General features: G+C 33.6%; 3 protein-coding genes and 1 pseudogene across 3 annotated transcripts; all 4 read right to left on the reverse strand.

Moving 5' to 3' along the window:
* Positions 1–275: 275 nt before the first annotated feature.
* Positions 276–2,534, reverse strand: LOC127905455 (L-type lectin-domain containing receptor kinase VIII.1-like; annotated as a pseudogene).
* Positions 2,535–4,729: 2,195 nt separating this feature from the next.
* LOC18100683 (uncharacterized) lies at positions 4,730–8,572 on the reverse strand. The gene is made up of 2 exons (XM_024603317.2): positions 8,420–8,572; positions 4,730–8,328 (listed from the first exon to the last, which is right to left on the reverse strand). Exon 2 carries the CDS (start codon positions 5,834–5,836, stop codon positions 4,997–4,999), a length of 840 nt encoding a protein of 279 aa, XP_024459085.1. The 5' UTR covers positions 5,837–8,328; positions 8,420–8,572; the 3' UTR covers positions 4,730–4,996.
* Positions 8,573–12,655: 4,083 nt separating this feature from the next.
* On the reverse strand, positions 12,656–16,541 carry LOC7495774 (probable polygalacturonase At3g15720). Its single transcript, XM_052453767.1, has 7 exons — positions 16,132–16,541; positions 15,822–16,043; positions 14,391–14,613; positions 14,099–14,180; positions 13,276–13,384; positions 13,052–13,171; positions 12,656–12,956 (listed from the first exon to the last, which is right to left on the reverse strand). Exons 1-7 carry the CDS (start codon positions 16,288–16,290, stop codon positions 12,699–12,701), a joined length of 1,173 nt encoding a protein of 390 aa, XP_052309727.1. The 5' UTR covers positions 16,291–16,541; the 3' UTR covers positions 12,656–12,698.
* A 4,905-nt stretch (positions 16,542–21,446) lies between these two features.
* LOC7468631 (DEAD-box ATP-dependent RNA helicase 15) lies at positions 21,447–27,213 on the reverse strand. Its single transcript, XM_002309587.4, has 12 exons — positions 27,046–27,213; positions 26,783–26,903; positions 26,534–26,634; positions 25,741–25,913; positions 25,404–25,635; positions 25,182–25,300; positions 24,199–24,255; positions 23,510–23,694; positions 22,640–22,784; positions 22,470–22,553; positions 22,322–22,385; positions 21,447–21,896 (listed from the first exon to the last, which is right to left on the reverse strand). Exons 2-12 carry the CDS (start codon positions 26,896–26,898, stop codon positions 21,886–21,888), a joined length of 1,287 nt encoding a protein of 428 aa, XP_002309623.1. The 5' UTR covers positions 26,899–26,903; positions 27,046–27,213; the 3' UTR covers positions 21,447–21,885.
* Between the last annotated feature and the right edge of the window lie 307 nt (positions 27,214–27,520).

Below are 27,520 nucleotides of genomic sequence, written 5' to 3' on the forward strand. Positions count from 1 at the left end.
TCAATATATTACAGCACATTATTATATTAATTTTATTTGAAAGAAATTAATCTCCTCTTTTATTATTTAGATCACAATAAAATCTCTTTCATTATTCATTCACAAAAAAAATTAACCCGGTCAAACCCGTATGACCCGACATGTTAACTTATCATCCTCATTAAAAATCAATTTGATTTTTTAAAAAATAACATTGTTTTATTTTAAAAAAATTGAAAAAATATATCTTAATTAATTCATGACAACTCATCTAACTCATCGTCCGTATCATGGTATGTGTTGGGTAAGGCCAACTCTAAACAAACATAAACTTATGGAGCATCCTGCCCTCTCCTGCATTTCTTTTTTTCACACCTATATATGCATGTACAAAAGAGATGCATGACCAAATTAAAAGCTACAAGCATGCACAAAATGAAGATGAAAAATAAGAAATTTCAAGAATGGAGTAAAATTCTGTCTTTAACACCTCCAAGAACCCAATTCTATATGTCACAATCTTCATGGTGGGTAATAATCTTATCAAGGGGCTGACTGCAACAAGGCATTGTCACTTTTAGACCCAAAACAGCTGTAGACCTTGTGGTGGACGCAGAGGAATATAATGGCACAAAAATTGCAGTCGGCCGCGATTCAGACACCTTCATTAGAGGCTCATTGGGTTTCAACAAAATTTGCTCTACTTTTCTTATAGTTGGACGACCCTTGGTGTCAGGATGCAAGCATGCCAGGCCAACAAGTAATGCCGTCTTCACTTGTTGCTCATCATATTTTCCTTCTAGCATTCTGTGGACGCCTTCAAGCAATGCATTTCTTCCTTGTAAACTACATGCATAATTTAGTAAACTATTTTCTTCGAAAATACCCTAGAACCGTTGTCCTGTCACAACTTCTATTACAACCATACCAAGACTGTAGACATCGGATTCTGAGGTAGCTTTTTCTGTTTAGGCTACTTCAGGAAGCACTGTTGTAACTGCAGAATCGCTTCATAGCAATCTTGCAAGGCTGAAATTTCCAAAATGAGAAAATCAGAGTCTAACATTACATTATTTGGCTTGACATCTCGGTGGGCGATAGGATGACCATGCTGCTCATGGAGCTAAAGTAATGCTGATGCCAGGCCTCTTAATATTTTGTACCTAGTGTTCCAGTCAAGAAAACGCTTGCTGATGTAGCAATCAAGGCTTCCATTGGGTTTGTGTTCCTAAACTAAAAGAAGTTGCTGGCGCTCTTGGCACCAGCCTTGGAGTTGCACTATGTTCTTATGCCGCATATGCCCTCTAGTGCATATTTCTGCCAAATACGCCTTTTCACCTACTCATTATAATGCACTTGGAATTAACTGTTGTTTCTGATTACAGAATCATTTGGAAATTTTTAAAGCAATAAACAAGTAAAGCTGACCTTGTCTTGAAGTTTCTGAGATATTTTTTACAGCTAAGATCATAGGAGGATATGAAGAAACGACACCTTTGTAAACACTTCCAAATACACCAGTTCCTAACACGATTTCTCCGCAGAATTTGCGAGTAGCCTTTGAGAGTTGTCTACATGCATGCATTTTAGGTGCGTTTGCTGCTCTTATTGACCGGCTTTCAATACCAGCTCTCCTTTTACTCCTCTTTTCTCTTCCTTAAAATCCTGTAAAGCAGGCGGTAAAGTGAATAGTATCAGTACCGCCAATCTGCCACAACAATAATCAAGATGATCATGATCCTTCTTCCATCTTCTTTCTCAAGAGCTTTCTTGAATTCTGGCAATGGTGTTGATCAGAAAGTGCAATTCAGAACCTCATGAGACTCCAAGAAAGGCCCTGTAGCGGATGTGAAGCCTATACAAACAGAATTCAGAACCCATGTTGACATGTCAATAGACTGATTCAGGAATATCATTAGTGGATTCCCTGCATATGCAACAATAATTTGGAGCTTCTTTTCCGAGCTATCATCATTAACTTAAACTGTGATATCTCTTCCACTTGTAAGGTAAATTCCTGTGTTGTTGATACTCTTGCTGCAACTGGATTTGTTATGCTTATTGCACCAATGCCCATATGTTTTCCTTCTGGATCAAACTCATTCAGGTAAGTGTCAAGTTCCACAGCTATTTGTCGAGTAACACCATCTATCTATTTCAAAGAGTGAAAATATTCTTATGAATTAAGTATGAATTAAGTTCTTGATTAGGATCAATCAACTGCAGCTAGTAGATAACAATTCAACTACACCAAATCTCAATGTCAAATTAGTTGGATTGAGCTACATGAATTTGCCTCCTGATACATTTAGTTTTGTCATGGACTAAACTATGCAGATGCACAACATCAACACATGATCGAGAACCTAATTTACTCATCAGTTATAATGGAGATTCACCTTCTGTTGACTTATCCAGGATTCCAAGATATGAGCCTTTGCTATTGGAAGGAGGAGGACTATTATTCTGTGCCATAACAAATGCATTCCATCTCCAGAGACAGATTTGAAAAGGTGAAAATCACAGGCTGATGGAATAGAACCCTGCCAATCTGGTCAGTAGGCACAGGTTGCGTCAACTTAGAATTGCCTGATAGTGGTTCCGTGTAAGTTTCAAGTGCCTGTCGCCAACACTTACTGAGCCCATACATATCAGAGTACTATTACAGCTATCAGCATCAAACAAAGGGCACGGTGAAGGATGTCTCCTTCACATTGAGGTCTATAGAAGCTTGATTTAGAGTTGCTTCATGGAGAAAGATGCAGATTAGGAAGAGAGGAATAGTCAATGGTGTGGCTATAGAATAGAGCCCAAGACCTTATTTATCTTTTCTTAGATATACATAAGTTGTGACTTGATTCTATTAATACTAGAAGTGTCCGTCAACGTAGTATTGTTTTCTAGTTGTAAACAATGATGTTTGAGGAGAGATTCAGATTATTGGACAATAGACATTTCTCTTTTTGTATGCATTTGGAAAGTTGTGAGCGGCCAGAAGTAATTTGATACCAAAGACCCAAGAAATGCAATCAGTCCTCATCTTCTCATCTGCATTCTTTTGAAAAATTGAAATTTATGTAGACAAAAGCTCGTTCAACATGAAGAACAAACAAAAAACTTACCAGGAGAATAATAAACTTAACTACTTCTAGTTTCGAGCTTATTTATTTTACCCAGGTCTTATCAGTTCAGGAAGAAGAATTATCAAGAAACTTCTGTAGATATTTTTTTCCGAGCCAGATTCCAGAGACATGCATCGAAATAGGGTCCATTTTCTAGAATGCACATTGATCAAATTTTATGTTCTATAAAAACATGTTCGTGTCATTAACCAAATACATAGCCAGTATGAATTCATCATAGGAAACAGACAATACAGGATGACACAATGTCTGTGTCTTTCTGTCCTGATAACTGATATCAGCAATAGCATAGGGTTGTCATGAGTGTGAAACTGAATATTTCAATACTAACAAATGGATATTCATTTCTGAAACCACAAAATTGACTTGTACTTTATCCATGTTGACACATACTTAGATCAATTTATCGATTGGCGATCAATATTGATTCCGAACAAAATAGCAAGTCCTTATTTTCATGCATAAGTAAAAATTATGATCAAGAAACTAAGAAGACAAGAAGCCAATCATTGCATTGCATGAGAGAAAAAAAAGACAGAACAAGCCTAACTAGACCTGATAGTTCAGCAGCTAAAAGTGTGGCAAGTCCTGAGAGCATCATAGAAGTGTCCCATATGGATATTGGTCTCAGGTAAGAGATGAGAAAGAGGTAGTAACCAGAATTGGAAAAATGACTGAATAGAAAATGAATAGGACCAGGACGTGACTACCTTTGGACTAAGCACTGAAAAACAACAGGTTCAGGAGAGCATTGGAGCAGGCAATAGCAACTGAACAAGTCTCTTTATTCAATGCAAACAATCACAAATATTTGACACATGCAAACTATCAATTTGCCAAGGACTAACCTTTCTTTGATAAATGGCATAACTAAAATAACATTTTCAGCTAGTTGTCTTTCAAATAATCTACTGGAAATGAATTCTTTTCAGCGAGTACAGTCCAAATCAGTACCAGAATGCGAACAGCTCTTACCGATATTCAATAGGATAACTACAAATGTAAAAAAGAACAGCTAACAAGAAAGAAAGGAAACCTGGTGCCCAGAACTTCTCTTCCTACATTTGGCTTCTCATCATTTCTAAAATATGGACAGGAACTCGTGCTGAAATGAGTGAAATTATTTGGAGAACTGACATTTTTCACCAAATGATTCAAGGACTGGATGGAATCTGTAGGCCGAAATTATCAATCATTAAATGTACTTGTTGCACAGAATTGGCAAAAAATGGATGCTAATGGTTTTACCAACCGCGGACTAACTACTTTTTTCCAACAACTAATCAATAGCTAACAATCAAAATTGTCTTAACTGCTGTTTTCATCTGGTGTTAATGGATAAGCATCATGATTTTCTTGTTTGTTTATTAACCGCTATTCTCAAAGACAGAGTAATGGTTAACTATCATAGTTGTTGGTGAATTGATGATTAGCCGCTATTTTCAACGAGTACTATTACTGCTTAACAATCATAATTGTCCCAAGTCAATTGATTAGCCATTGCATTGAACAACAATTTACGGCTAAATGTCACAGTTGTATTTATCTGATGGTAAGATACTTTCAGAAAAGGAATCAACATGGACTTGAAAGAGAAAATCAGTTCATTTCCTCAAGCACAAGCTTTTCTTACTGAAATAAGCTATGATTAATTAATTGCGACACTAAGTAATGGCAACCGATATAATTCGTAATGCATGCCAATAACACACAAATGGAAAAAGTTTTAGGAGAAAAGTTGAACAAACCAAATTAGGAGAGAACCGATATCACAATAGAAAACAAATCTGTGGCCAAACGTTGATTTTATTCTGCAACAACAAAGGGTGAACCACAATCCTATGCAATCATAGAATTAGGCTTCCTCACGCGAACTACTCCCTGCGTTCATACTTCCGAGCCCATATGTGCTTGCCGTTGATCCGAAACTTTGCTACACGTCTCCCACACAGGACCTGATCAACAGCTGTGACAGTGCGCATAATCATTTTTGCATACAAAGGTTGTTCATTAGATTGAGAATTTTCTTGCATTTGAACATTAACAACACAATCACCACAGATACTTGTAAAAAGTTCTGTCACTTCCTCATTCGTCACAGGAAAACCCCTTGAGAAAGTAAGAAACATTGTCCTGTCATTCTCAGGAACAGTAAGAGCAGGGTCCCAACCCCAGAGTCCTCCTGCAGGAAAATCATTGTCAATGGACCTTGCCAGTATAGTGACATCACCAAATACTGGATGAGGAAAACCAGGAACAACAAGAGGTTGGTTTCCAATCAATTGTGATGTGCCTGCTAAAACACACTGCAAAATATCAGTGAATATACGAGCACAGACTGTGTTAAGAAAATTCTTTATTCTGCTTATCGCAGTAAATTTATTCTGAAGGAACATTTCCAATGAAATGTCCTTTCCAATGACTATAGAAGTAAAGGGGAGGCCACCACCATTAGGTATGATAGGAAGGTTGGTGGATTCTAGAAAATTCAAGCATAGAGCAGCTTCATTGGCCACGATGTTCAACACAGTATCCGCTAGGCTCGTCATTTTTGCTATGACATTAGGATAACGCTTGTCTTCCAGCCATAGCCACACAGCTATGACCAGCAGAGATTCAGCAGGGTTTCGCTTAAGATTTATCACCAATCGAGAAAAGACCTCTCGATCAATGGCATGATAAGCATGTAACTGGTCAACTGTGATAGAGGCCATTATGGTAGTATAGAGTGTGTGTGTGGAATAATGAATAGAAATGGTGGTCTGAATTCACTAAGAAAGCAGCCTTAATATAGCCTAATTTTTTTTCTCCAAATTGCGTAACCTATTAAGTTCAGGCGCAGAAATGTCAATAAGAATCAGCTGGATTGAGCAGGTCCATCGAAAATATAGGTGCGAAAGAAAATCCTCCATAGAATTCCTGAAAATCTATAATAAGGCTGCCTGAGACTTTATGCCACACATGGAAGAAGAACGTAAGCTACACGCTCTATTATTACTCTTTCCCTTAATCATCATACACCCTCCATTTACTAATCTCTTCTTGGTTAAATTCTGATGACAACGGGTGTTGGCTACTGAGAGTAGGTTTTCTGTAACTTCCACTGCGTTTCAGAATTAAGAAAGTGACAAGTGACACTACTGGTGTTGTTGTGGACTTGCCTTGTTTGCCTCCTCCCATTTTAATGTCATCATTAGCCTACACTGGACATTAATTTGCACCTGGTTTCTGGTATGATTCATGACAAGAATTTGCATTTTTGAATTTCAAACTTATCCTGACCATTTTGGCTAGATATACTTGTAATTATAGTTTTTGTCATCTAAATTTTGTTTACCTTGGATTCTGAAACTATTGCTCCAGTCTGAGAAATGAGACTAAGACAGTATGCAAGGCATGGCATAGATCATATAAGCTAACTAAATCTAATTATGTCCATGAAATTTACCAAGGTTGATTAATTTTTTGGCCGGTAACAGCAAATTTAGAAAAAAATCTAGTCCGTTACAACTTAATTTATCTCACATTTTCTTTACTTTTATTTTTTGTGCACATTGGCATTATCTAAACTGGTAAGGAGTGCATTGGATTGTAGGCAATTTCAGTTTCCAGTCAAGACAAATTCACCATGTGGCATGGTTAAGCAAATAAAACCGTTCTTTCATCATTATATCTGAAGAATTCATCATTATATCTGAAGAAAGGTTCAAAAAATATTGCTGTCCAAGTTGTCCTCAGCCTCTAAGAGTTGCAGATGTCTATCACTTCCTGCATTTGCATGCAGAAGCCCTATCTTTGCTTAAACTACTTGTGTTTGGTCAACCAAGACTCCAGTCCTGTTCAACCCCACAGTGGATTCGTTATGGCAAGTTGGCTAATAAGGACAGGAATCTGTGTAGTAAACAATCTTATCTGGACATTTAAGTTTTCAGATATTAACAAAGCATAATTACCATCTAGGGTATCAAACAAAATCATAATTTATTTTCATGCTTATCTCTGCATAGAGTTACTAGATACTACCAACCTTCTGCATTCACTAAATTTGAGCAAGTTCAGACCTACTGAGATAAATCTGAATAGGGTTGCATACAAGGAAGGAAATCTAGTTGGATTCTGATAAGGACTAAACTAAGAACTAAATCAAAACATGTTAACTATGCAATCTACTTCAAAAATGCCCACACGAACTCGGATTCTGAAAGTTATGAAATGTCAGGTTGTGAGTTTCGTATAGGAATTTTGTGAGAGTCTAAGTGACTATTTTCGGTCGAATAAACTTAATGACTACTGAGTACATACATATGCTTTCAGAATGATTTGTAGACCATAGTTTTATAGAGTGAGAGTCCTCAACATGGTTCAAACCAATGGAAAGTATAAAATGAAATATAAGTTCACCTACAGTCTATTCTTTCCTGATAGTAGTGCTGATCATGAACCGAGCTTTGTGAGGTCAGGTTTTTGTTTTGTCAGATTCTGAATGAGTCCGGCTAGCGAAGGGGTCTAATTTATACTTCTAAGCATGAGTTTGTACTGATATATTTGAGTGCCTAATTCCTAATTGATTGAAATTTAATTGGCACATGAAACTTAGTGCTAGCAATTAGCACTAGCAACTGAGACAGTGGGTCTGATATTTGCATAAACACTAGCAATTAGCAAATTGCAATGCATATTATGGATAAATCTTGTAAATTAAAATTTGCAGGAATCCTATAGTTTAGATTACAGAGTGCTCCCATTTCACTCTGCATTTAGAATTTCGGGGTTCGAAATCCATGCTTCGACGAACAATAGTTAGAAACACTAGCAGCTTTTAGGGAATAAGACTATATTGGAATGGTGAAACAGTTTCTTTAAGTGCAGAAACATCTTAAAAATGGAGTACAAGGTTAATTATTTGTTCAATAAAATTGAATTAATCACCTTTTCCAAATGTAACTAAGGATTTAACTAAATGGCAATTAATGTACTAAAAACTCCTAGGCAATTTCTCACTTTGAGAGACAAGGTACAGGAGGTGCTGTAGTGACAGACGTTTCATGAGAATTGCTGCAAAATGCAGTAGTCTGCTTTCCAGCCACCGATGAGGCAATATCTTCTTGATCCAATCTGGTGTTTTTGCAACCTATTGCTGCACAATCCAACGTCATTGCTTGCACAACTGAAGATGTTCCTCGGGCACCAGTGAATGTCAGTCTGGCTGTGGATCATTAGTTTTGCAATTAGCATGAGCATTGTATTCTCTTAGAACTTCAATAGAGCAGTAAAATTCAGAATGATAATCAGTTTACCTGCTCTGCGCAACGTGCTCCATTGGAGTAATGTTGGTCGATTATGGTAGGGTTTCCGGCTCCATCAAGCGTAATGCTGGCTGTTACCGGGCCTTTTTGTGTTGTTTGACGTGATCAGGCCATCGTTGTGGGTTTAGTTTTGATCCGTGTCTCGTTGTGGTTTATATATTTTTTTTAATAAAAAATTAGATATATAAACTTTTTTAATTTATTTTTTCAAATAAAAAATTTCATTTGTAAATTAAAAAGCTTACATGAATTTTTAATTACATAAATCAAGAATGTAAATAAATAATTAAAAATACAATTAAAAAAATATATAAATTAAAATATTTAATTTTACTGAAAACTGTTAAATTTATTATATAGAACTACCCAAGAAGACAATATTTTCACATAATCCACCACAAAAAAAAAAAAAAAAAAAAAAACTATTCTTGAAGATTTATTGCTGGCACTACACACCATCAATACTAAATGCACCACTGCACATTCTATTTATACTAGCAATAAAATCATTTCAAAGTCATATATAGATTCTAAATTTCTCCAATTATATTTTTTTCAACAGCTTATATATACATGTGGAACATTTGCTTATCGGGTTCACTTTTCCAAAAAAATATATATATATATTCTACCAAAACAAGATTTAAAATGGATTTTCTAATAACTATTATTCATTATTTAATCGGTAGATCTTTTCTCCAAATGCTTTCATTGGATATTACAAATAAAACTAAAACTAATAGGTGTTCCATAGCATAACAACTAATGAGTTCTTCAATGATAAAAATAAAATAAAAATAAACATAAACTTAGGAGTAAAATTGTATTTTCATGTATTTATTGCACCATGTAATTACTCATGTAATTACTCTCATGCCCTTAAAAAAAAAAAAACACAACTAATATCTAAAGGCGTTTTCAAATTTTCATATTCTTTATATAGTGTAATTAATGTTCAATCCTTGTGGTCAACTTTTTTTTATCTAAGGTCAAGGGGTATTTTAGGTTTTTTAACCTTGATTTTCTTGGAATTATCTTGTGGGGTCAAGAGTGTTCTGGCCTTTCTATAATTCAAAAACAAAAAAGTGGGTGGCGCGTGTGGTGTCTCTTGGTGGCTATTGGTAGCCTTCTGCGACGGTGTCTGAAGCATCGTGCCATACTATACATAGTGGGCTGACACGTGTTGGCCTCTATGGAACGAAGGAGCTTCGACGATAATTTTTTCCCTCCCCCCTCTTTTCTCTCCACCTCAAAAGGTGTCCTGACCTTGCAAAGTTGTAAAATGGTTCTCAATTATTTAATTGTATTGAATTTGATTTATTTATTTATCAATTTTATAATTCGGCATTTGATTTTTTATGTTTTTTTATCAAATTTGATCCTCATTATTATAATTTCTATTTATTTTGCTTTTAATATTTTTTTATTGAATTTTATTTTTCAATTTAATCCCTAATCATTTGATTGTATTTTTTTTAATTTGATCATCATTCTTATTATTGCAATTCTTTTTATTTTGAGTTCTCTTCTTGATTATTTTTTTTTTGCAATTTCATCCCTTATTGTTTAATTTCATTAAATTTTCTTATATATTTGGTGCTTATTTTTTTTTATCATGCATTTAAAACCTGTCCCTATAGTCAATCCCCATCATGTCCCAGGTTGGGTCGAATAACCGGGGTTACTAGAGTCAATCAATTTTTTTATTATAAAAAAAATAAAAATGATATTATTTTGATAAAAAAAATAGTGATAAAAATAAATCAACAGGTATTGACATGATTTTTCCGTAACTAATTGCTTGATTTTTTATTAAGCTAAAAAGTAAAAATGATATTATTTTGATAAAAAAATAATGGAGAAAAAAATTCAATTGGGATCTTCTTTTTTTTATTGGTCTTTCTTTGTTTTGGATTCTTTTTAAGATTTATTTTCCAATTTTTTCTTTTTCCATTTGATTTTGTTTTGTTTTTATATTAAATATGGTACTTATTCTCTTAATTGTTGTTTTTTTATCATTTTCATGTTTTTTTTTATTTTTCCCCTTAATATTTTATTTTATTTCTTCTTCTTTTTCTTTATCCAGATTTAGTTCTCATTCTTTTAATTGTTTTTTTTATTATTATCATTTGCTTTATTTGTTTTATCTTTCAATTTTGCTCCTCAACATTTTATTTTATTTTATTTTTTTCATCCAATTTTGGTTTTCATTTTTTTAATTGCTTTTTTTTATATTTTATATTTTTTTATTCTATTTTTCTATTAAATCCCTTAATTTTTTTTGTTAGTTTTTATACCAAATTTGGTTCTCATTATTTTAATTATTATTTGTTTTATTTTTAATTTTTTGATGGTTAAAAATTTTATTCAAGATTTTTTTTTATCTTCTGAATGGTAATCTTAATCTTATAACTATAATTACTAATTTTAAAAATTAACTCAATTTAACTATAATTGTTTTTAAAAAATTTTAACACCCTTATCGTTAGCCAAGGCTCAAATGACAAGTTACCATCCTTGTTGATTGGGCTAAATGGCAAGGCACGTTCACACTGTTTGGATTCTAGCCCAAATGCCTACAACTAATACCACAAATTTTTTTTTCTATTGATGGATTCTTTATAATTATAAACTTTTATGGAAGATTAACTAAGATAATTTCTTTCCAATTATTGACGATACAAATATATATTATAATATTCTATGTAAATCACATATCTCATTTCTTAAAAATAATTAATTTTAGCTAATATATTACTGATAATCACCAATTATTGATGAACGTTAATATTTTTATTAATTAATCATTAACATGACTTAATTTTACAAACTTTTATAAATACCTCGAGTCACTAATAAACATAAAAGACTTAAAATTTCTCAGATTCAACAATTTATTTTTACATTTTTCTTATTTATTTTTATATATTTATTACCTTAAACATCAAACAATCTCAAAAATTTGTTTTTGTAGGAACGATTAAACTCATAACCAAGTCCAACACCAAACTAATATTTAGAACCCGTTTGGCAACGCGTTAGCGTTCGCGTTTCTTCAAAAACGCACTGAAGAGGCGTTTGGTTACAGATTGTGTGATAAATAAAAAACATGGGTCCCAACATTTAAATGCGGCAGGACCACAATTTTGCCGAAGCAGTAAAATACTGCTTTTGTTTGAGAGTTTCAACATGTGATAGGCACACTGTTCAGTGAATTGCACTGTTCACGTGAACATTTTTTTTTTAAGTCTGTTAATTTTTTTAAGAGTTTTTTTTTTTTAAAAAAACTAGTTTAGAGTAAATTAAATACACTTGATGTGAATAATTTTTTTTTCTCGAAAAACTAGTATAGAGTAAATTAAATTCACTCGCACTGTAATATCAATTTTATACCTGATAATATTTTATCTGATTTTATTACATGCTCACAAAATTATAAAAACTGTAGTTCTTATCGGCTGAATTTTATATGTAATGAAATTATAAATAGTTTAATGGAATAATAAAAAATATTTATATCAAGTATTATTTATTTCATGATGTAATAAGAGTAGTTAATTCTATAATATTTAAATTTAAAACCATCAATATTAATATATATATTTTAAAATTATTTTATAACCTCAATTTCAAAAGCATTTTTAACCAAACACATTAAACTACTTTTTCTTCAACCTCAATTTCAACCACAGTTTTAACCAAACACCTATTTTTTCAAATCAACATCAACTAAAAGTACTTTTTATAAAACAATTTTTTTCAAACCACAACCACAACAACTATAGCAATACCAAACACACTCTTAAACCCAGATGTCTTGACCTAGAATTGCATGTCATTGAAAACCCAACCTGTGTAAAATTTTTCATGATTTTATTGGCAAGCATTCGTCAATGATAGAAAGGGAGTCATATATCATTGATCAAAATTAGAGAACTCAACTTTTAATCGAATAAATATTGAGGGACTTGATTGAATATTTGAAACAAAGACAAGGGGTGTTTTTTCTCTTGTTGTTGATTTGATCATGACATAGAAACATCTAAAAAGAATGTGGGGATTTGTTCAATAGTTCATCGTGTGATCAGAATTGTAAAGAAATTAATTATTTGTTTTGTTTTGGGACTGCAACAAATTTCCAGATTTGGTCGGTGCTCGGTAGCATTCCCTTTATCTATCAAAGTAAAGATTTCTCATCTCAGTAGGAGCTTTCCAAAGAAATAGCTTAGTAGCCACATTAGCTAAACGTCAAATAACAATCAATTGTATATCAATGTGTCAAGAACTTCCTAGCAAATGCTCTCCCTGAGAGGCATGGAACCGCGGGTGCTGTGGAGACGGATGTTCCATGAGCATTGCTGCAAAATGCTGTTCTTCGCTTCCCAGCAACTGATGATGTGATAGCGACTTGAACCATTCTAATGTTATTGCAACCTATTGCTGCACAATCCAACGTGATTACTTGCTCATCAGAAGATGTTCCTCGGACACCGGTGAATGTCACGTCGCTCACCGCTACTGCCTTTGGCTGTGGATCATCAGTTTTTCCATGAGTGTAAGCTTGCATTTCTCTTAAAACTCCAATGGAAATATATAAAAACTTCAAAATGCGAATCAGTTTACCTGGTCGGGGCAGCCCTCTTTCTTCCCATCGCAGTAGTGCTGGTCAATTATAATAGGGCTTCCAGCTGCATTAAGCGTTATTTGCTCGAATGTGATCCTCCTAACATACCCTGATCCCCCCTGGAAAATAATAATCATAATATATCAACAAGATATTTTGTGTTAAGAATTTTCTTTATCATTTATTTATTTCTTGCATTATTGTTGATGATGATGCTATATACCGGGACTGTCTTGATTCTTGCTCCATTCTCAGTTCCGGTGAAGTTACAATTTCGCACATGGACTTCCTCCACTTGTTCAGTAGCTCCATTCTCTCCTAGACTTCCTATGCTAAAAACACATGCATATCGCAAAGGTCACATAGTTAATTATATACAAACTCTGATTAATTATCTATTGATGAAATGACATTTAATTTTGGTAGAATTCTTACAGCAGGGGAAACACGAAAGGAAAAGGTGCTGATTAACATGCTTCTGGATAGGAGGATAACAAAGTTTTTAGTACTTTTAACCACGGTTATCAAACTCTATCTAGTTTGGTGAATCGATTCACGACCCAACTAACTCATTTTATAAACTAGAGCGATTTAAAAAAAAAAATTCAGAGTCGACATGGCAAATGAATTTATAATTCGTTAAAACCTGATTTGATTTTTTTTTATAAAATAATATCGTTTTAACTTTAAAAAAACTAAAATAATATCATTTTAATTGACCTGAGTTAACCAGATCAACCAATAACTAGGAACTTGATCCGTGTTTAATTACTATGTTTTTATCTGTTTTGTACATTCTAATTTTTTTTGTTTAATTACTATGTTTTTTGTACATTCTAATTGAGTTATTGGAATGCCTCTTTCAAAAAGATGTATATGTAGTTAAATTAATTATCATTTCGTGATATTTAAAAGGATATTTCTATATAAAAAAAGTAATTTTAATGAAGTGTGAAAATATAAATAAATATGCACATACTTGGATAGGAAAAAAAAAAGTAAAGTATTTTGTTAATTCCAAAATAAAATTCAGGTTTTTTACAAACCTAATTCCATGACCTGGTCCGCAGTTGATGCCAGTAATATTGATGTTGGAGCAGCCCCCCTTTATAGCAATACAATCATCACCTATATATAATAATAATAATAATAATAATAATAATAATAATATATTATAAGTAACCAAAAAATTAATATTTCAAGTAGACGTGAACAATATAACTTCTTTATCTGAATTTATGCATAATTGTGTGCCTGTAATTATATGCTATGATAATAATAATAATAATAATAATAAATAAAACAAAACAAAGTAAGGAAATGAAGAATTCAAATTACCTGTTCCTATGGTAGAGTCTACTATGCTGACATGGCTTGAAGAAGACACGTCGATCCCATCAGTGTTAGGACTGTTTCCAGGTGCAGTGATTTTAAGGCCGGAGATAGAGACACCCTTGCAATCGTTCAAGTTGACGTGGCTCCTCGGACTGTTGACAACATTAAGTCCACTTAATTTAAGGTTATTGTTGTTGTTGAAGAGCAGAGCCTGCAACATTAATTGTCAGTAATTAATTAGGCTGTATTGCGGTAAGAAATTAAGAACTTTAAAATCAACGCCAGGCGGGCTTCAATAATTACTGAGGGACGGTGCATGCATTTGTTGTTTTTAGCCAACAACAATGAGAAGTATTTTTGCACATAATTTAATACTTACTATACATTTAACCCGTGATTTTTTTTATAAAAAAAATATTAGGTATACACATTATTTTAATATGTGTTTTTAACATAAAAAAATTAAAGTGTAAATTGAAAAGTTATTATTCAACTAAATAAATCGATAATCATTTACATAAATAAATGAAAAAAAAATCATTAACAATAACCAAAAGAAAAATTAAAAAAATCAAGATATAAATACAGATTAAGATATTCAATCATATAAAATAAAAAATTCACTCAGTTGTGTTTTTTTACTTTACAATTAAAATTAAAAAGACTAACATACCCCATTCAATCTTTCAATTACTAATGAGTATATAAAAAATCAAAATATCCTTACATCACATACTTCTATTTTTTTTTCATTTAAAAGGACAAAATGATAATTAACTTCACTTCATATGTAAAAATAAAAATACCCTCACCTCAAGCTTTTATAAATGTAAAAATCTACTACACAATAGACCGTGTCTTGATTTACGGTGGTCACGCACAATAGTTTTCTCACATGATATAAAGTTCTTGTTACTATGTTTATTTTAATCTAGTGAGTTAATCTAGTGAGTTAATTTGGTGTTTTGCAGCCTAGTCTAAATAAAATTTCATTTTGAACCAGTTTTTTTTTATTTTATAATCATTTTGAATTTAAATAAAACATACTTCATTTCATTATTTTATTTAAAAAAAACCTTTTGTTTTTGTAAAAATAATGGGGTTAGCTTGCTGACCGACCGTGAATCGATCGAGTCTTAGAGAGTGTTTGGAGGAGAGGTAGCTTGTGCTTTTTTTTATATAGTAAAAAGCATGTTTTTATAGCTTTTGAAAATATGATTAAGTATAATTTATGCTTAAAATGTATTGTAGCTTTAAAAAAAATCATCACACCTCGGAGTAAAACACCCTCTTATAATTATGGTTAAAACAAGTATATATTATTCAATATGAATTTTACTTGAATATATGAGTTTCTTCCTCGTGAAATATTGAGTACCTTTTCGGGTGCCTTGCACTGCTGTCCCTGGAAAAAGGCAAAACTTAATTCTTGATTAATTCGATGAAGACCTTAAAATTTGAGATTAAGATAGTATAATACATACATAAAACTGGAAAAGGATACATTACATGATTCCACCACTGTGAGCCCCGACCATCAATATGGCCTGATCCATCCAGGACCAGGCCGTTTACGTTAGAGAAACATAGCCAGAACAGAATTCCACAGCCACCCCATCCGGCAACGGTGCTCGGAGCTACAATGTTCCCTGCTACCTGTGACAATTATATATATAGAACTATAAGCTAATTATATTAATCTGTAAATTGAGGATAGGATTTTCAAGTAAAGTATCATTTATACCTGAATGTGAACACTGTTGGACTTGCAAGGACCTTCAAATTTTACAGGTTTCAATGAAAATGCACGGCCAGGTGGTATTACAAGTGTTGGTGTGCCTCCACTCGCTCCACACAGAGCTCCCCATGCTTTTGTAAAAGCCTTTTCCATGCACGCAGTCATAGTTAATGAAAGTTCTCTTCTTCATTTATTAAAAAAGATAGTTTTTTTTTTTTTTTTTTGAGAGAAAGAGAAAGATTAGGATTAGAGTGTTTACTGGGGAATCATCAGTTTTTCCATCTCCAACGGCACCAAAACTCAACACATTGAAGAGCTTCGAGGCATCTCCAAAGCCAATATTAGATGTAGCAATACAAAAGATAAAAACGGTGGCTAGCAACAACTCCTGCTCAAGGAAAAATGTTTCAACTCATGTATAAAAAAGTATACAAATGATCATAGATTCATATGTATAGCTGAATATATTTAAAAAAAAAAAAAACAAGTGGGAATTATTAATGCCTGTAGAACATTTGTAATTCGTAGCAACAGAACAGCAATTTCTCACCATTTTATAGAATCAACTTGACTGAATGTAACACTGTTATACCATCTCTCAAGAGTGAATACCCAGTATACGTCTTCATGTTCTATATATAGGGATATTTCGGGCCAACAACCAAAGATCAATCTTACTGTAAACAGATTCTTTTTATAACGGGATTTTGTTCAAGGTATGCAACCACAACTCTATTACTTTTTTAGTCATGACAGATATTTTCCGTTTATGTAAGGTATGCTCTGATTTTTATGATGTTTGCATGGATTTTCAGAGCCTGAGCGCAGAAGGTAATAACGTTATTGCTGGGGAGATCTGCAGCGGGAAGACGCTCTTGGACTCATGACACCTTGGGTCTGTATCTGTGAGATCTTACATGAGGATGGATACCACTTTTAACCTAAAAGCCCAGATTATTGGGTTACATGTTCATCTTATATATAATACAAGTACCTTTATTAATTCTTTTTTCTTTTTTTAACAATGGTGTAACTAGGAAACAAGATTTGAGTTTTTAATTTTAAGACAAAAACGGTAGTAAATTTATAATTTATATGAAAAGATGGAAAACCCTTTTTGAATTATCTCAAGACATCATCCCTTCTTAATTTATTGATAAATCTTGAAGAAGGTGACTAATTAAAACATTTTACCGACAAAAAAATAAAAGTTAAAGAAATGAATCTTGTTCCAAAGGAAAAAAATCTATACTTGTTGTGACTTAAAAGGGATTATATAAATTTGAAATCTTTTTTAACACATCCAGTTTGATTTAAAGGAAAAGTTTCTCATTTAGCATAAATATAGTACGATTAATTAATATTATCAAAAAAATATAGTATGATTAAATTACATAAATTTAATTAATTTTAAAGTCAATTAACTATATGAAATCATCCTAACCATCTATAATTAGAATCTAAAGGATTAAGTTAAACTAACACAATACATCATATTAATTATCGCTAATTTGAGGGGAGCACAATTCAAGATGAACAGATCTTATATGCGGATTTTAAGTAACTTGAACTTGATAAAGAAACGAATATTATGTATAATATTCCCTAACATGCATGAACATGTATGACTTGAGTTGTATTTTTTCATCCACGTAGATATTTAATTTGAAAATCTGCATGCAAAATCTTGATTGGATTTTAGTTTCTCTTCTAATTCTAGTATTCCTACTTTTGGGCATCATTGTATAATTAATTCAGCATTATTCATAATTGAACTTATAAATTCGTTAAAAAACCTTATATAAAAATTGGGTTTTTATAAGTTGTGATTTTGGATCAAGATATGTGGGCTTGAATATGGCCTGTCTAAACTTAATTGTTCTTAAAATAATAAGTTCCTTGTGGAACGAGGTGAGGTGTTAAAGAACTATTTTAACCCAAAAATTAAATTTTTAATTAAGGTTTTAAAATAAAATTTATATTATTCTCTAAAATATATTTTCAAGTGAAAACCCTTTGAACATGAAGAGTCTGATATGTCAAAAAATCATTATTAAACTTGTGATCAATTGGCTCATTATTACTTTGTACTTAATTTTATAAAAAAAAATGAGGGTGGTGATATTTAAACTTGTGATCAATTGGTCAATAAGACTCTGAGATGTCAAAAAATCATTTCAAACTCAAAAGTTTAAATAATTAAGCAAGACTTTAAGCATTGATTTATATTATTTTCTAACACAGGAAATTCTGATGCTTAAGTCAGTCAATATATGAAAGAAATGAGAAAATATATAAATAAGAGAAATGATTTGAAGAACAAAAATAAAAACTGTATTGTGTTTTAATTGTTGAATATGAGAATTTCTTAAAGTTTATGGGCTCCAAGATCTTTATAGATATCAGTCACGTCAGCTCGTCTCGGAACATGAAGAGTCACACAACATGAAGATGTTTAGAAATTGAAAAACGATAACGAGACTCTCGCACTGTATGTTATTGCCTGAAGATTAATAGAATAATGAGTTTATAGTAGTTTTTAGTGATAAACATCTTGATGAACTGGGAAAAGAATTGCAGGAAAGATTTTGCAAATAGCACATCTAAGTTGTTAGCTTGCTTATTCAGCCACCATGCCGAACCCTGGCCATCAATGGTTCCTGATCCATGCATATTGAGATTGGCCACGCCTACAAAGCCTATCCAGTAAGCTGCGTGACAGTTGTTCCATGCCTGAAAGGTGGTGGGCGCGATTATTTTCCCTTGAACCTGTCCTCAAGAGTTGAGAAATTACAAAAAACTCAAATCCTGATGCAGGTTAAAACAGCAAGGTCAATTTCACAGGCAGTGTGACCTCACAATTTCTTGCCTGGACTATAATATTTCTGGAGTTGCAAGGACCCTGGAATTTCACGGGCTTCAATAAAAATGTTTATCCCCCAGGAGCTCCATGATCTCCACACAGAGCTTGCCATGCCTTTAAAAAGGCCTGAATATGCACATAATCGATAGTTAATCCTGACAGAGAAATCCCCTCAATTAATTAGCAAGAACAAGGGGCGAAGGAGTGTTAAGAACATAGTGCAGGCATGTAAAAAGAGCTAAAGTAATTACATCAGAGTCATCAGTCTGGCCATTTCCTACGGCACCAAAATGAACCACATCAAAAGCTTTCTGGCTATGTCCAATGCCGAAACTAGACACAGCGATGCATAGGATAAAAAAGCTGATAAAAACAGTAGCTTGCATTTCAAGTTCTAAAGCTTGCATTTGTAGTAGCTTCCATGGGAAAACAAGAACAGAAAATGAAGGTTACTGCTCCTTGATTATGGTATTGAAATTAAGAACTTCTTGCCATCATGTATCTTTCTAACTAATTAATGAAGGGACTAAAGTAAATGTAGCAGTAATCTGATGGGCAACAGCTTTTTTACATCTTTTGTAAGCAGTGGACAAACTATCTCATTAATGTATTTTGTATATACCTAATTAATTTAATTTCATGATTTTTTATGAATCAATATAACTATCATGCTATATATGTGCATGGATATGCTTGGTATCCTGAGTGCAGAAATAAATTATTACTGGACAATGTATAACTCCAGATTTTGGTTCTTTCTCCTATTTACACTTCATTAATTATATATCAAAGACTCTTAGAAAATTTCATGCCTGATTCATAACAAATAAAAGAGGCAAATATCATGGAATAACCTCACCAATACATACATGGTGATATTGAATTTTTTCCCCTGAATTTGTTCTTTATCCTAGATTTACCTCATTGTACATCAAAGATTCTTATGAAATTTCATGCCTGATTCATAAAAACAAGAGAAAAAAAGGGGAAATTCCATTCCTTGATTTCATTGGATACATCAAACACTAATATGTTGTAATTTTCTTCTTTTTTTTTTCTCAATGTTTTCTTCATAAGGCGATATTTGATGTGAGTTATGGCATCGGCCATGAACTTGAAATGTAGAGCTGGAGAGGAGATTCTAATTGAGATGAATGCACTAGCCATGGATATAATACTAAAAATAGTCTGATGTTATAACAAGCTTCTTTTTATTAAAACGGCAATGTTTTGTTCGGTTTAACAAAAAAAACTCAACTCGGCTTCAGTCAATTTGACTAAACACTCAACTCGGGTCAAGTTTTGAAATTTTTCATACCTGACTTAATAATTATGATTGCAAAGAGGCAACTTGGAACATAACCTTGCTGAATGTGACAATAGAATGTAAAATCATAACTTTTACAAGCAAATGAATGCAGGCCAAGAAATACAGTTATAATACCAATGAGACGTGGTTATACTCAAATGCAGCCATGTGCAATAGGGAGATTTCAGTGCCTTAATTTCCAGCTTTGGACCTTGAGCGGTGATGTTCTAAATCTCATTATTGTATTTTGGATTGTTTTTACCCTTACCTTCCATGTTCTTAAGAAATATAATTATTGTACGTATATTTCAAAAATATTTTTTAAAAATAATTATTTTTAATAACACAAAAAAATAAAAAAAACAATAATGTTGAAGCTGCATGCCAGAAACAATCAAGGATCCCAAAGCTTTCAAGACAGAGACAAGCTGAGTCTATCGGTGTTGTGTCTGAAATTACAATGAAAATTACCATTCAAAATACTTTTCATTTTAAAAAAATTAAAATAATGTTTTTTTTTAAAAAAAAAATTATTTTTAAAATTAACACATTAATACAATCCAAAATTTTAAAAAAATTACATTAAACAAAAAAATATATTTAATTATAAAAAAAACACAAATTCAATCACGTTCCAAACACTGGTGCTAAATGCTCCACAGCCTGTCCACGTTCTAGCTTTTAAGAGTCTGACGGGGAAAGCAGAATCTGTAATAATTATTTTCAGATGGGCGTGTTGGACCCTTCAAGAGTTCAAAACCAAATCTTCGTTTGATAGGCCGCCTTCAAATTGCCATGGAAAACTGTATCTGGATTGGATGAAAATACAGGGACAGGAATATTCAAGAAATTTTGATATGAACAAGAAAAAAACATCCACTCCCTGATAGGAAGGCAGGCACATCACCACACGGACCATGAATTTCTACTGTAAAATCAGATTTCTAGAAAACCCAGTGATGCAAGACAACAATTTCAGATTCAGGAATCATCAAGCATCTATCAAGGAATCATGCATCTATTCAAATTCAGGAAGTTCTACTGGCGCATCTCACATTTACCTAGTTTGATTACGCAGGCATTGCTAACTCCATAATAAAAGCTGGCCCTTCTTATTATACAACTACTAATTTTAACAACCTCCAACAATTGCCTTTAAAATAAGGAGCCATTGATAAAAATTAGATCAGGACAAATCGAACCTCAACAAAACAACCAAAAGCCTTAAAGGCTCGACTAATACACAAACAGCAAAACCACTGGGACAAAATGACGCATTCAGTGCTAAAAATACTTCAATTTTAGCATCTAGAACATTGATACATGATAAAATGGCCGCCTGTAAAACTAAACTAGTTATACTGCATATAGATACCGTTGTAACGATGTTTCATGCACCATAATAGCAAACTCTACTTAATTCTCCAATAACCAGAGCCCCGAAAGCTACAACAATTCAAAAGCTGCATACATCATTGGGTAAGATCCACCAATACAAGAGCATTAGGCAGAGCATAGTTTGCAGAACATATAAGATAGAAAGGGGGACTCTAGCACCGTCAAAATCTACATGCGGATTGAATCTCCATTAAGATGGCACTGCAAAAGAAAATGGTTGAAAACAATTCAGCAAATAATGCCATCTTCCACCTAAGCCATAAAAGGTTTCTATGATGAAAGCAATAAAAGTAAACACACTGCCATGAATCTCTATTCACCCACAGAAATTTGGGGATTTTATGTTTTAAAAAATACCAATTGGCAAAACAAGAAATAGGAACTAAATGCTGTGACCCCATCCAAAAATATACATGAACAGGAAAAAAGATTACTGGCAAGCAAGGTCACTTCTTATTTGCTTTTGGTTAATCATTGAAAAATTAAACAAATTCACTAGAAAAAAAAATTATTGAGGTTCTTTCGGTTGTCAAAATTCAGAATAGCAGGAAATGAGAGTGAAAATCAAAAGAAACAGGGGAAGCAACAGGCTGTATTAATAACTTATAATAAATTGAGAAACTTACTATATGTAGATGTATCAATTTGCTCAGGAAGCTCCTTTATATCCACCTCAAACCTCTCTTGAACCTGCAATCAGCCAACAAGAATTAGAAAAGGCAAGAAATTTAAGAAAACAATACAGATTTGATGAAAAAAGATAAATAGTAAGACCTGGTTGAGAACATCAGAATCCGAAGCTGATGATACAAAGGTAATTGCAAGGCCTTTTGTGCCAAACCTACCAGCTCTGCCAACCTGTCATGGATTTGACAAGAAAGCAACAGTGAGAACAGTGTGACATTTCACCAAAGACAATGTTGAGCAAATTTGATTGATTTTACCCTGTGCAAGTAAGTGTCAGCTGAGTCTGGCATGTCATAGTTAATGACAATGTTGACACGTTCAATATCAATACCCCTGCCAACCAAGTCAGTGGCAACAAGAATCCTTTTATGACCCTCCTTGAAACCCTTGTAGCGCATCAACCTGCACATGGCATACACTCAGCATATAGCTTATCACTGCTAAAGGTAATACTATAACTACACTATACATGCTAAAAATCTTCCACCTGCTAGAACAGAAGTGCATTACATTATTGAAAGTAGCCCTCAAACTAACTTGTTTCTAATTCAAAAACTGCAAGTATCACTTTCAGCTAAGTCATAAAATCAAAACGACCTTTAAAAAGAAAACATACCACCCATGGAAGGGGAGAAAAACAAGGCAAATTTCAATTCCATGTCAACCACTAAGATTCCATTAAACAATCAAATCATTTCCAAAGAAATGGTATAGAATACCAACCAAACACGTACAGAATAATAAGTTATCTATGCGTATTCTAGATGCTCAAATGATGCACCCAAAACTATACACCCCGTGTTTGAAAAGGCAACCAATAACACTACATTTACAAATCATACTGGATAATCCCCAACAATGGTACCGAGATGTAATTGAACACCAAAAAATGATTCAAGCAACAAAGCTGTTCCTGTCAAAACATGCCCAATCTCAAATGGCCCTAGAGCAACATTAAAATAAAGGACCAATAAACCAATTAAAGCAACTATCATAGTCCAGATAGTTACCAGAAGACCTAGCTAACCAAAGGCAAAGCACAGTAAGATACAACAATGAAAGGAAATAAACAACTCCGAACAACTGAAGCAGTGTTGCTAATGATATCAGATGAAGGATACACATACCTTTCTTCCTGTGACATGCCAGAATGTATGCAAATGGAGGGGAAATTACACTCCACTAGTAACTTGTTCAGCTCAGCTGCTCTGCTCACACTTTTAACAAAGATAACAACTTGATTGAAGTCCAGTGCATCAAGAAGATCATTTAACTTTCTGTTTTTCTCCAGCTCAGTCAGTTTGATGTAGTGCTGCATTTCAATTTTAATAGTCAGATAGATGCCCCATAAACTGGTACAATAATGTTTCGTCAAGAGAGCTAGGCACAATGATGTTGTCTATGTGGAGCAACTGTTCTAAAGAAGCAAAGGGTGAACACAACTCTTAACAAAGAGCCCAGCCTGTCAGCAGTGACAAGCCAGAACGGGTGCATTATCTTTCTTTAATACCTAAACCCTTCTTTTCTCTCCATAAGGTAAGCCCTCCACTCCTCTTCCCATCTCTTTCACTCATTCTACATCTCCCCCTAGCATCTGCTCTGTCCACCCCCTCCTCTTTCCATAGCATCCGCTCTGTCCAGCCCCTCGTTCTCCTCCCTACCACCTATCTCATCTCTCAACACATCTATCTCATCTCTCAACACATCTCTCTCATCACTAGCTTCCCACTCAAACCCCATCCCTAGCATTATAACCTGGAGTTGCCTTGCTCCTTTAACAACAATGTAAAACATCATATAAAATCTGAATGCATACCTGCACAAGACCATGGAGGGTCAACTTGGCTTCATCATCGACGTAAATTTCCATTGGCTGAAAGGAACAAATATCATTGTAAATCATATTAGGAGCCTTCATGAAGCTAATGATATCCAGAAGGACATGAATGATGGATTCACATCCCTTCAATTGAGATTCCTGTCCATCTGAATAGTCTCCTTGCAGATACTTTTTTTAGTCATAACAAGCAAGTGCCACCGCAGGTCGATACAACTCTATTTGACAACAGACGTCACCTCAGAGAATGGAGACCCCCCCACCCAATCCCATTGAATTTCCATTCCCCAGCAACCCCCAAAAATAAAAAATGAGCAATATCCTAAGAAATGTAAAAAGACACAAAAATAAAAATAAAAAAACAACATATAGCCACACCCCTCTTAGAAAGGAACAAATATCATTGTGAATCATATTAGGAGCCTTCATGAAGATAATGATATCCAGAAGGAAATGAATGATGGATTCGCATCCCCTCAATTGAGATTCCTGTCCATCTGAATCGTCTCCTTGAAGAAACTTTTTTTTAGTCATAACAAGGAAGTGCCACCGCAGCTCAATACAACTCTATTTGACAACAGACATCACCATAGAGAAAGGAGACCCCCCCACACCCAATCCCATTGCATTCCCATTCCCCAGCACCCCCCCCCCCAAAAAAAAAATTCCCATTCCCCAGCAACCCCCCCCCCCAAAAAAAAAAAAAAAAAGTCTAAAATAAAAAAGGAGCAATGTCCTAACAAATGTAAAAAGACTCAAAAATAAAAATGTGAAATATAGCCACACCCCTCTTTGAGACCTGCCCCAACAGACATCAAAACACAATTTCCAGAAAAAGTGACCACTTATTGACCTTCTAGATGAAGGCTGGATCTAAATATCTGGAAGACTCACAGTGACATCTGGCATTATTAAAAAAGAAAAACTTCTAAATTCAAGAATAACTGGTCATAGGACATTACATCTTGCATAAATTTCTTGCAAACTGGGCGGATTTCTTTGCTGAGCGTTGCAGAAAACATCATAACCTGCTTATCATGAGGAGTCATCTTGAAAATCTCCTGAACATCTCTCCTCATGTCTGCAAAAAGATCACAAGAAACATCCGCAAGCTTGATATCAATATCTAATCAAACATGGAGAGAGCAAGAATCTTGGGCGAAGGTTTTAGGATAAAAACTTACCGAGTGATTCAAGCATTTTGTCACATTCATCAAGGATAAAATGTCTGACATTCTTCAAAGAAAGGTCCTTATCTCTAGCAAGTGCCAGGATTCTTCCGGGTGTTCCAACAACAATATGGGGACATTCATTTTTCAGTAGATCCTTGTGAGTTTTGATATTGACACCACCATAGAAAACAGCAACCTTGGTGTCAGGCAAGTAAGTACTGAACCTCTCAAACTCGTGGCAGATCTATAAAGAAAAGAATAGCCAAAATATGAGGGAAACATCTTCATATATTCCAATATGGAGCAAAGGTTAAGTAATACACTGGTAAGTTTTGTAACTTAAAGATACCTGGTAAGCCAACTCTCTAGTGTGACATAGAACAAGGGCAATAACTTGTCCAGAGGTAGGCTCAATTTGCTGAAGAGTAGACAGAACAAAAACCGCAGTCTTTCCCATTCCAGATTTAGCTTGGCAGATGACATCCATCCCCAAGATGGCTTGAGGGATACATTCATGTTGCACTGATGAATTACCAAAGAAAATTGTACGGAAGGAACCCTTGGTAAGTAAAACATAACCTTTCGGATCCTTTAATTGAAAGGTTTACCATAGCAGAATACAGCTCCAAAATCAAGAGTGTGATAATTGTATATTACCTGAAAAGTTAAAAACCACAATGACTTAGGTGGGCAAACAAAACATCAAATAACTTTTGCAAAGCTACAAATTCAGTAAAGAAAAGTGCCCAGCATTAAGATAAAAGCAAGAAAATTAAAATTTGAAGCTATGCATGCTTTAATTTACAAAACATGGATTTCATCCACGGACACAGTTAAATTTATTAGACTACAGGAAAAACAAAGTTACACTAAGAGATATGCAACTTCAGAAAATTACTGAAATCTATCTACTTGTAAGTTACTCCAAATCCTCCAAAAATACATAGACAAAACAAACCTTACACCATTAGAGTTTCTGAGGTGTTGAAAACTTGAAACCATGCGTACCACCAAAATATTTACATTTTACTTTTCAAACTTGTTGAAAAGTAAACATAAACATAATTTTAAAAAAAATCTTTAAAACTAGAAAATAAAATGGTACATTAAACACAAAATAGAAGTACAAAGCAATAGACTACCTTCAGAAGGATGCTCAAAACCCGAGTCGACAATAGACCTAAGCAGCTCTGGCTTCAAAAGGAAATCTCTGAATCCCGAACTGTGAATCCCAACATATCCTCTATACACCCAAAAATAAAACAACCACATATGTTAAAACCCATAAACAATCCAGCTGAAATACACAGACAAAAACGTTTACTACAGATCTAACAATATCCAGAAAAATCCACAAAAAAACAGCCTTTAAACACAAAAAGAATACTCACTTCTTAACGGCTTCGCCGTTAACTTTAGCGCCGACGGAGTCAGGTGCTTTCTCGTCTTCTTCTTCATAATCTAGAAGCTCCTCCTCGTAAGTGTCGTTGTCTCTTGTTTCTCCCATGATTTCTATAGCAAACAAATATAGATCTCAAAGTTAGTGATAAGAAAATTAGGGTTTTTGAAAGAAAACGAAAATTGAAGTGATTAATTACGGTTTTGCAGTGAAATTGAGTAGAGAATTAGATAGAGGGAAGGAAAGAGGAAGTACCTGTGAAAGTAAAATAAATAAGAGGATTTGGGGTTTAGGGTTAGGGTTTGCTGCAAAGGAAAAAGGTTAGCGAGAAATTTAAAGAAAAGAGTTTCCTTTCGAGAGATGGAAAATGAAGACCAAAGCGGAGACCTCGGCAGGAGAGAATGATTAGGGTTCTGTGGTTCTGAGTGTCTTTATACTGTGGAGGGAGAGTGGGAGGGAGATTTTTTGCGTTGACCACAGTGACCCTGTGACTTGTAGTTAATCTCGATTGAGCTTTTTTCTCGAAATTATCCTCCTTTTATAATCTTTTTACACTTGCTTTTTTTGAAAAATTATTATCTATATTTTAAAATTATTATCTATACCACACTTACTTTAAATTAATTTTTTCTTATAATTTTGGATCATTTTAATGTATTAACTTCAAAAATAAAATTAAAAAAAATATATTTTAATATATTAAAAATATATATTTTAAAAGCAAGGCATC

This window comes from Populus trichocarpa, chromosome 6 (assembly GCF_000002775.5).
Source record: "Populus trichocarpa isolate Nisqually-1 chromosome 6, P.trichocarpa_v4.1, whole genome shotgun sequence".
Classification (NCBI taxonomy): Eukaryota; Viridiplantae; Streptophyta; class Magnoliopsida; order Malpighiales; family Salicaceae; genus Populus; species Populus trichocarpa.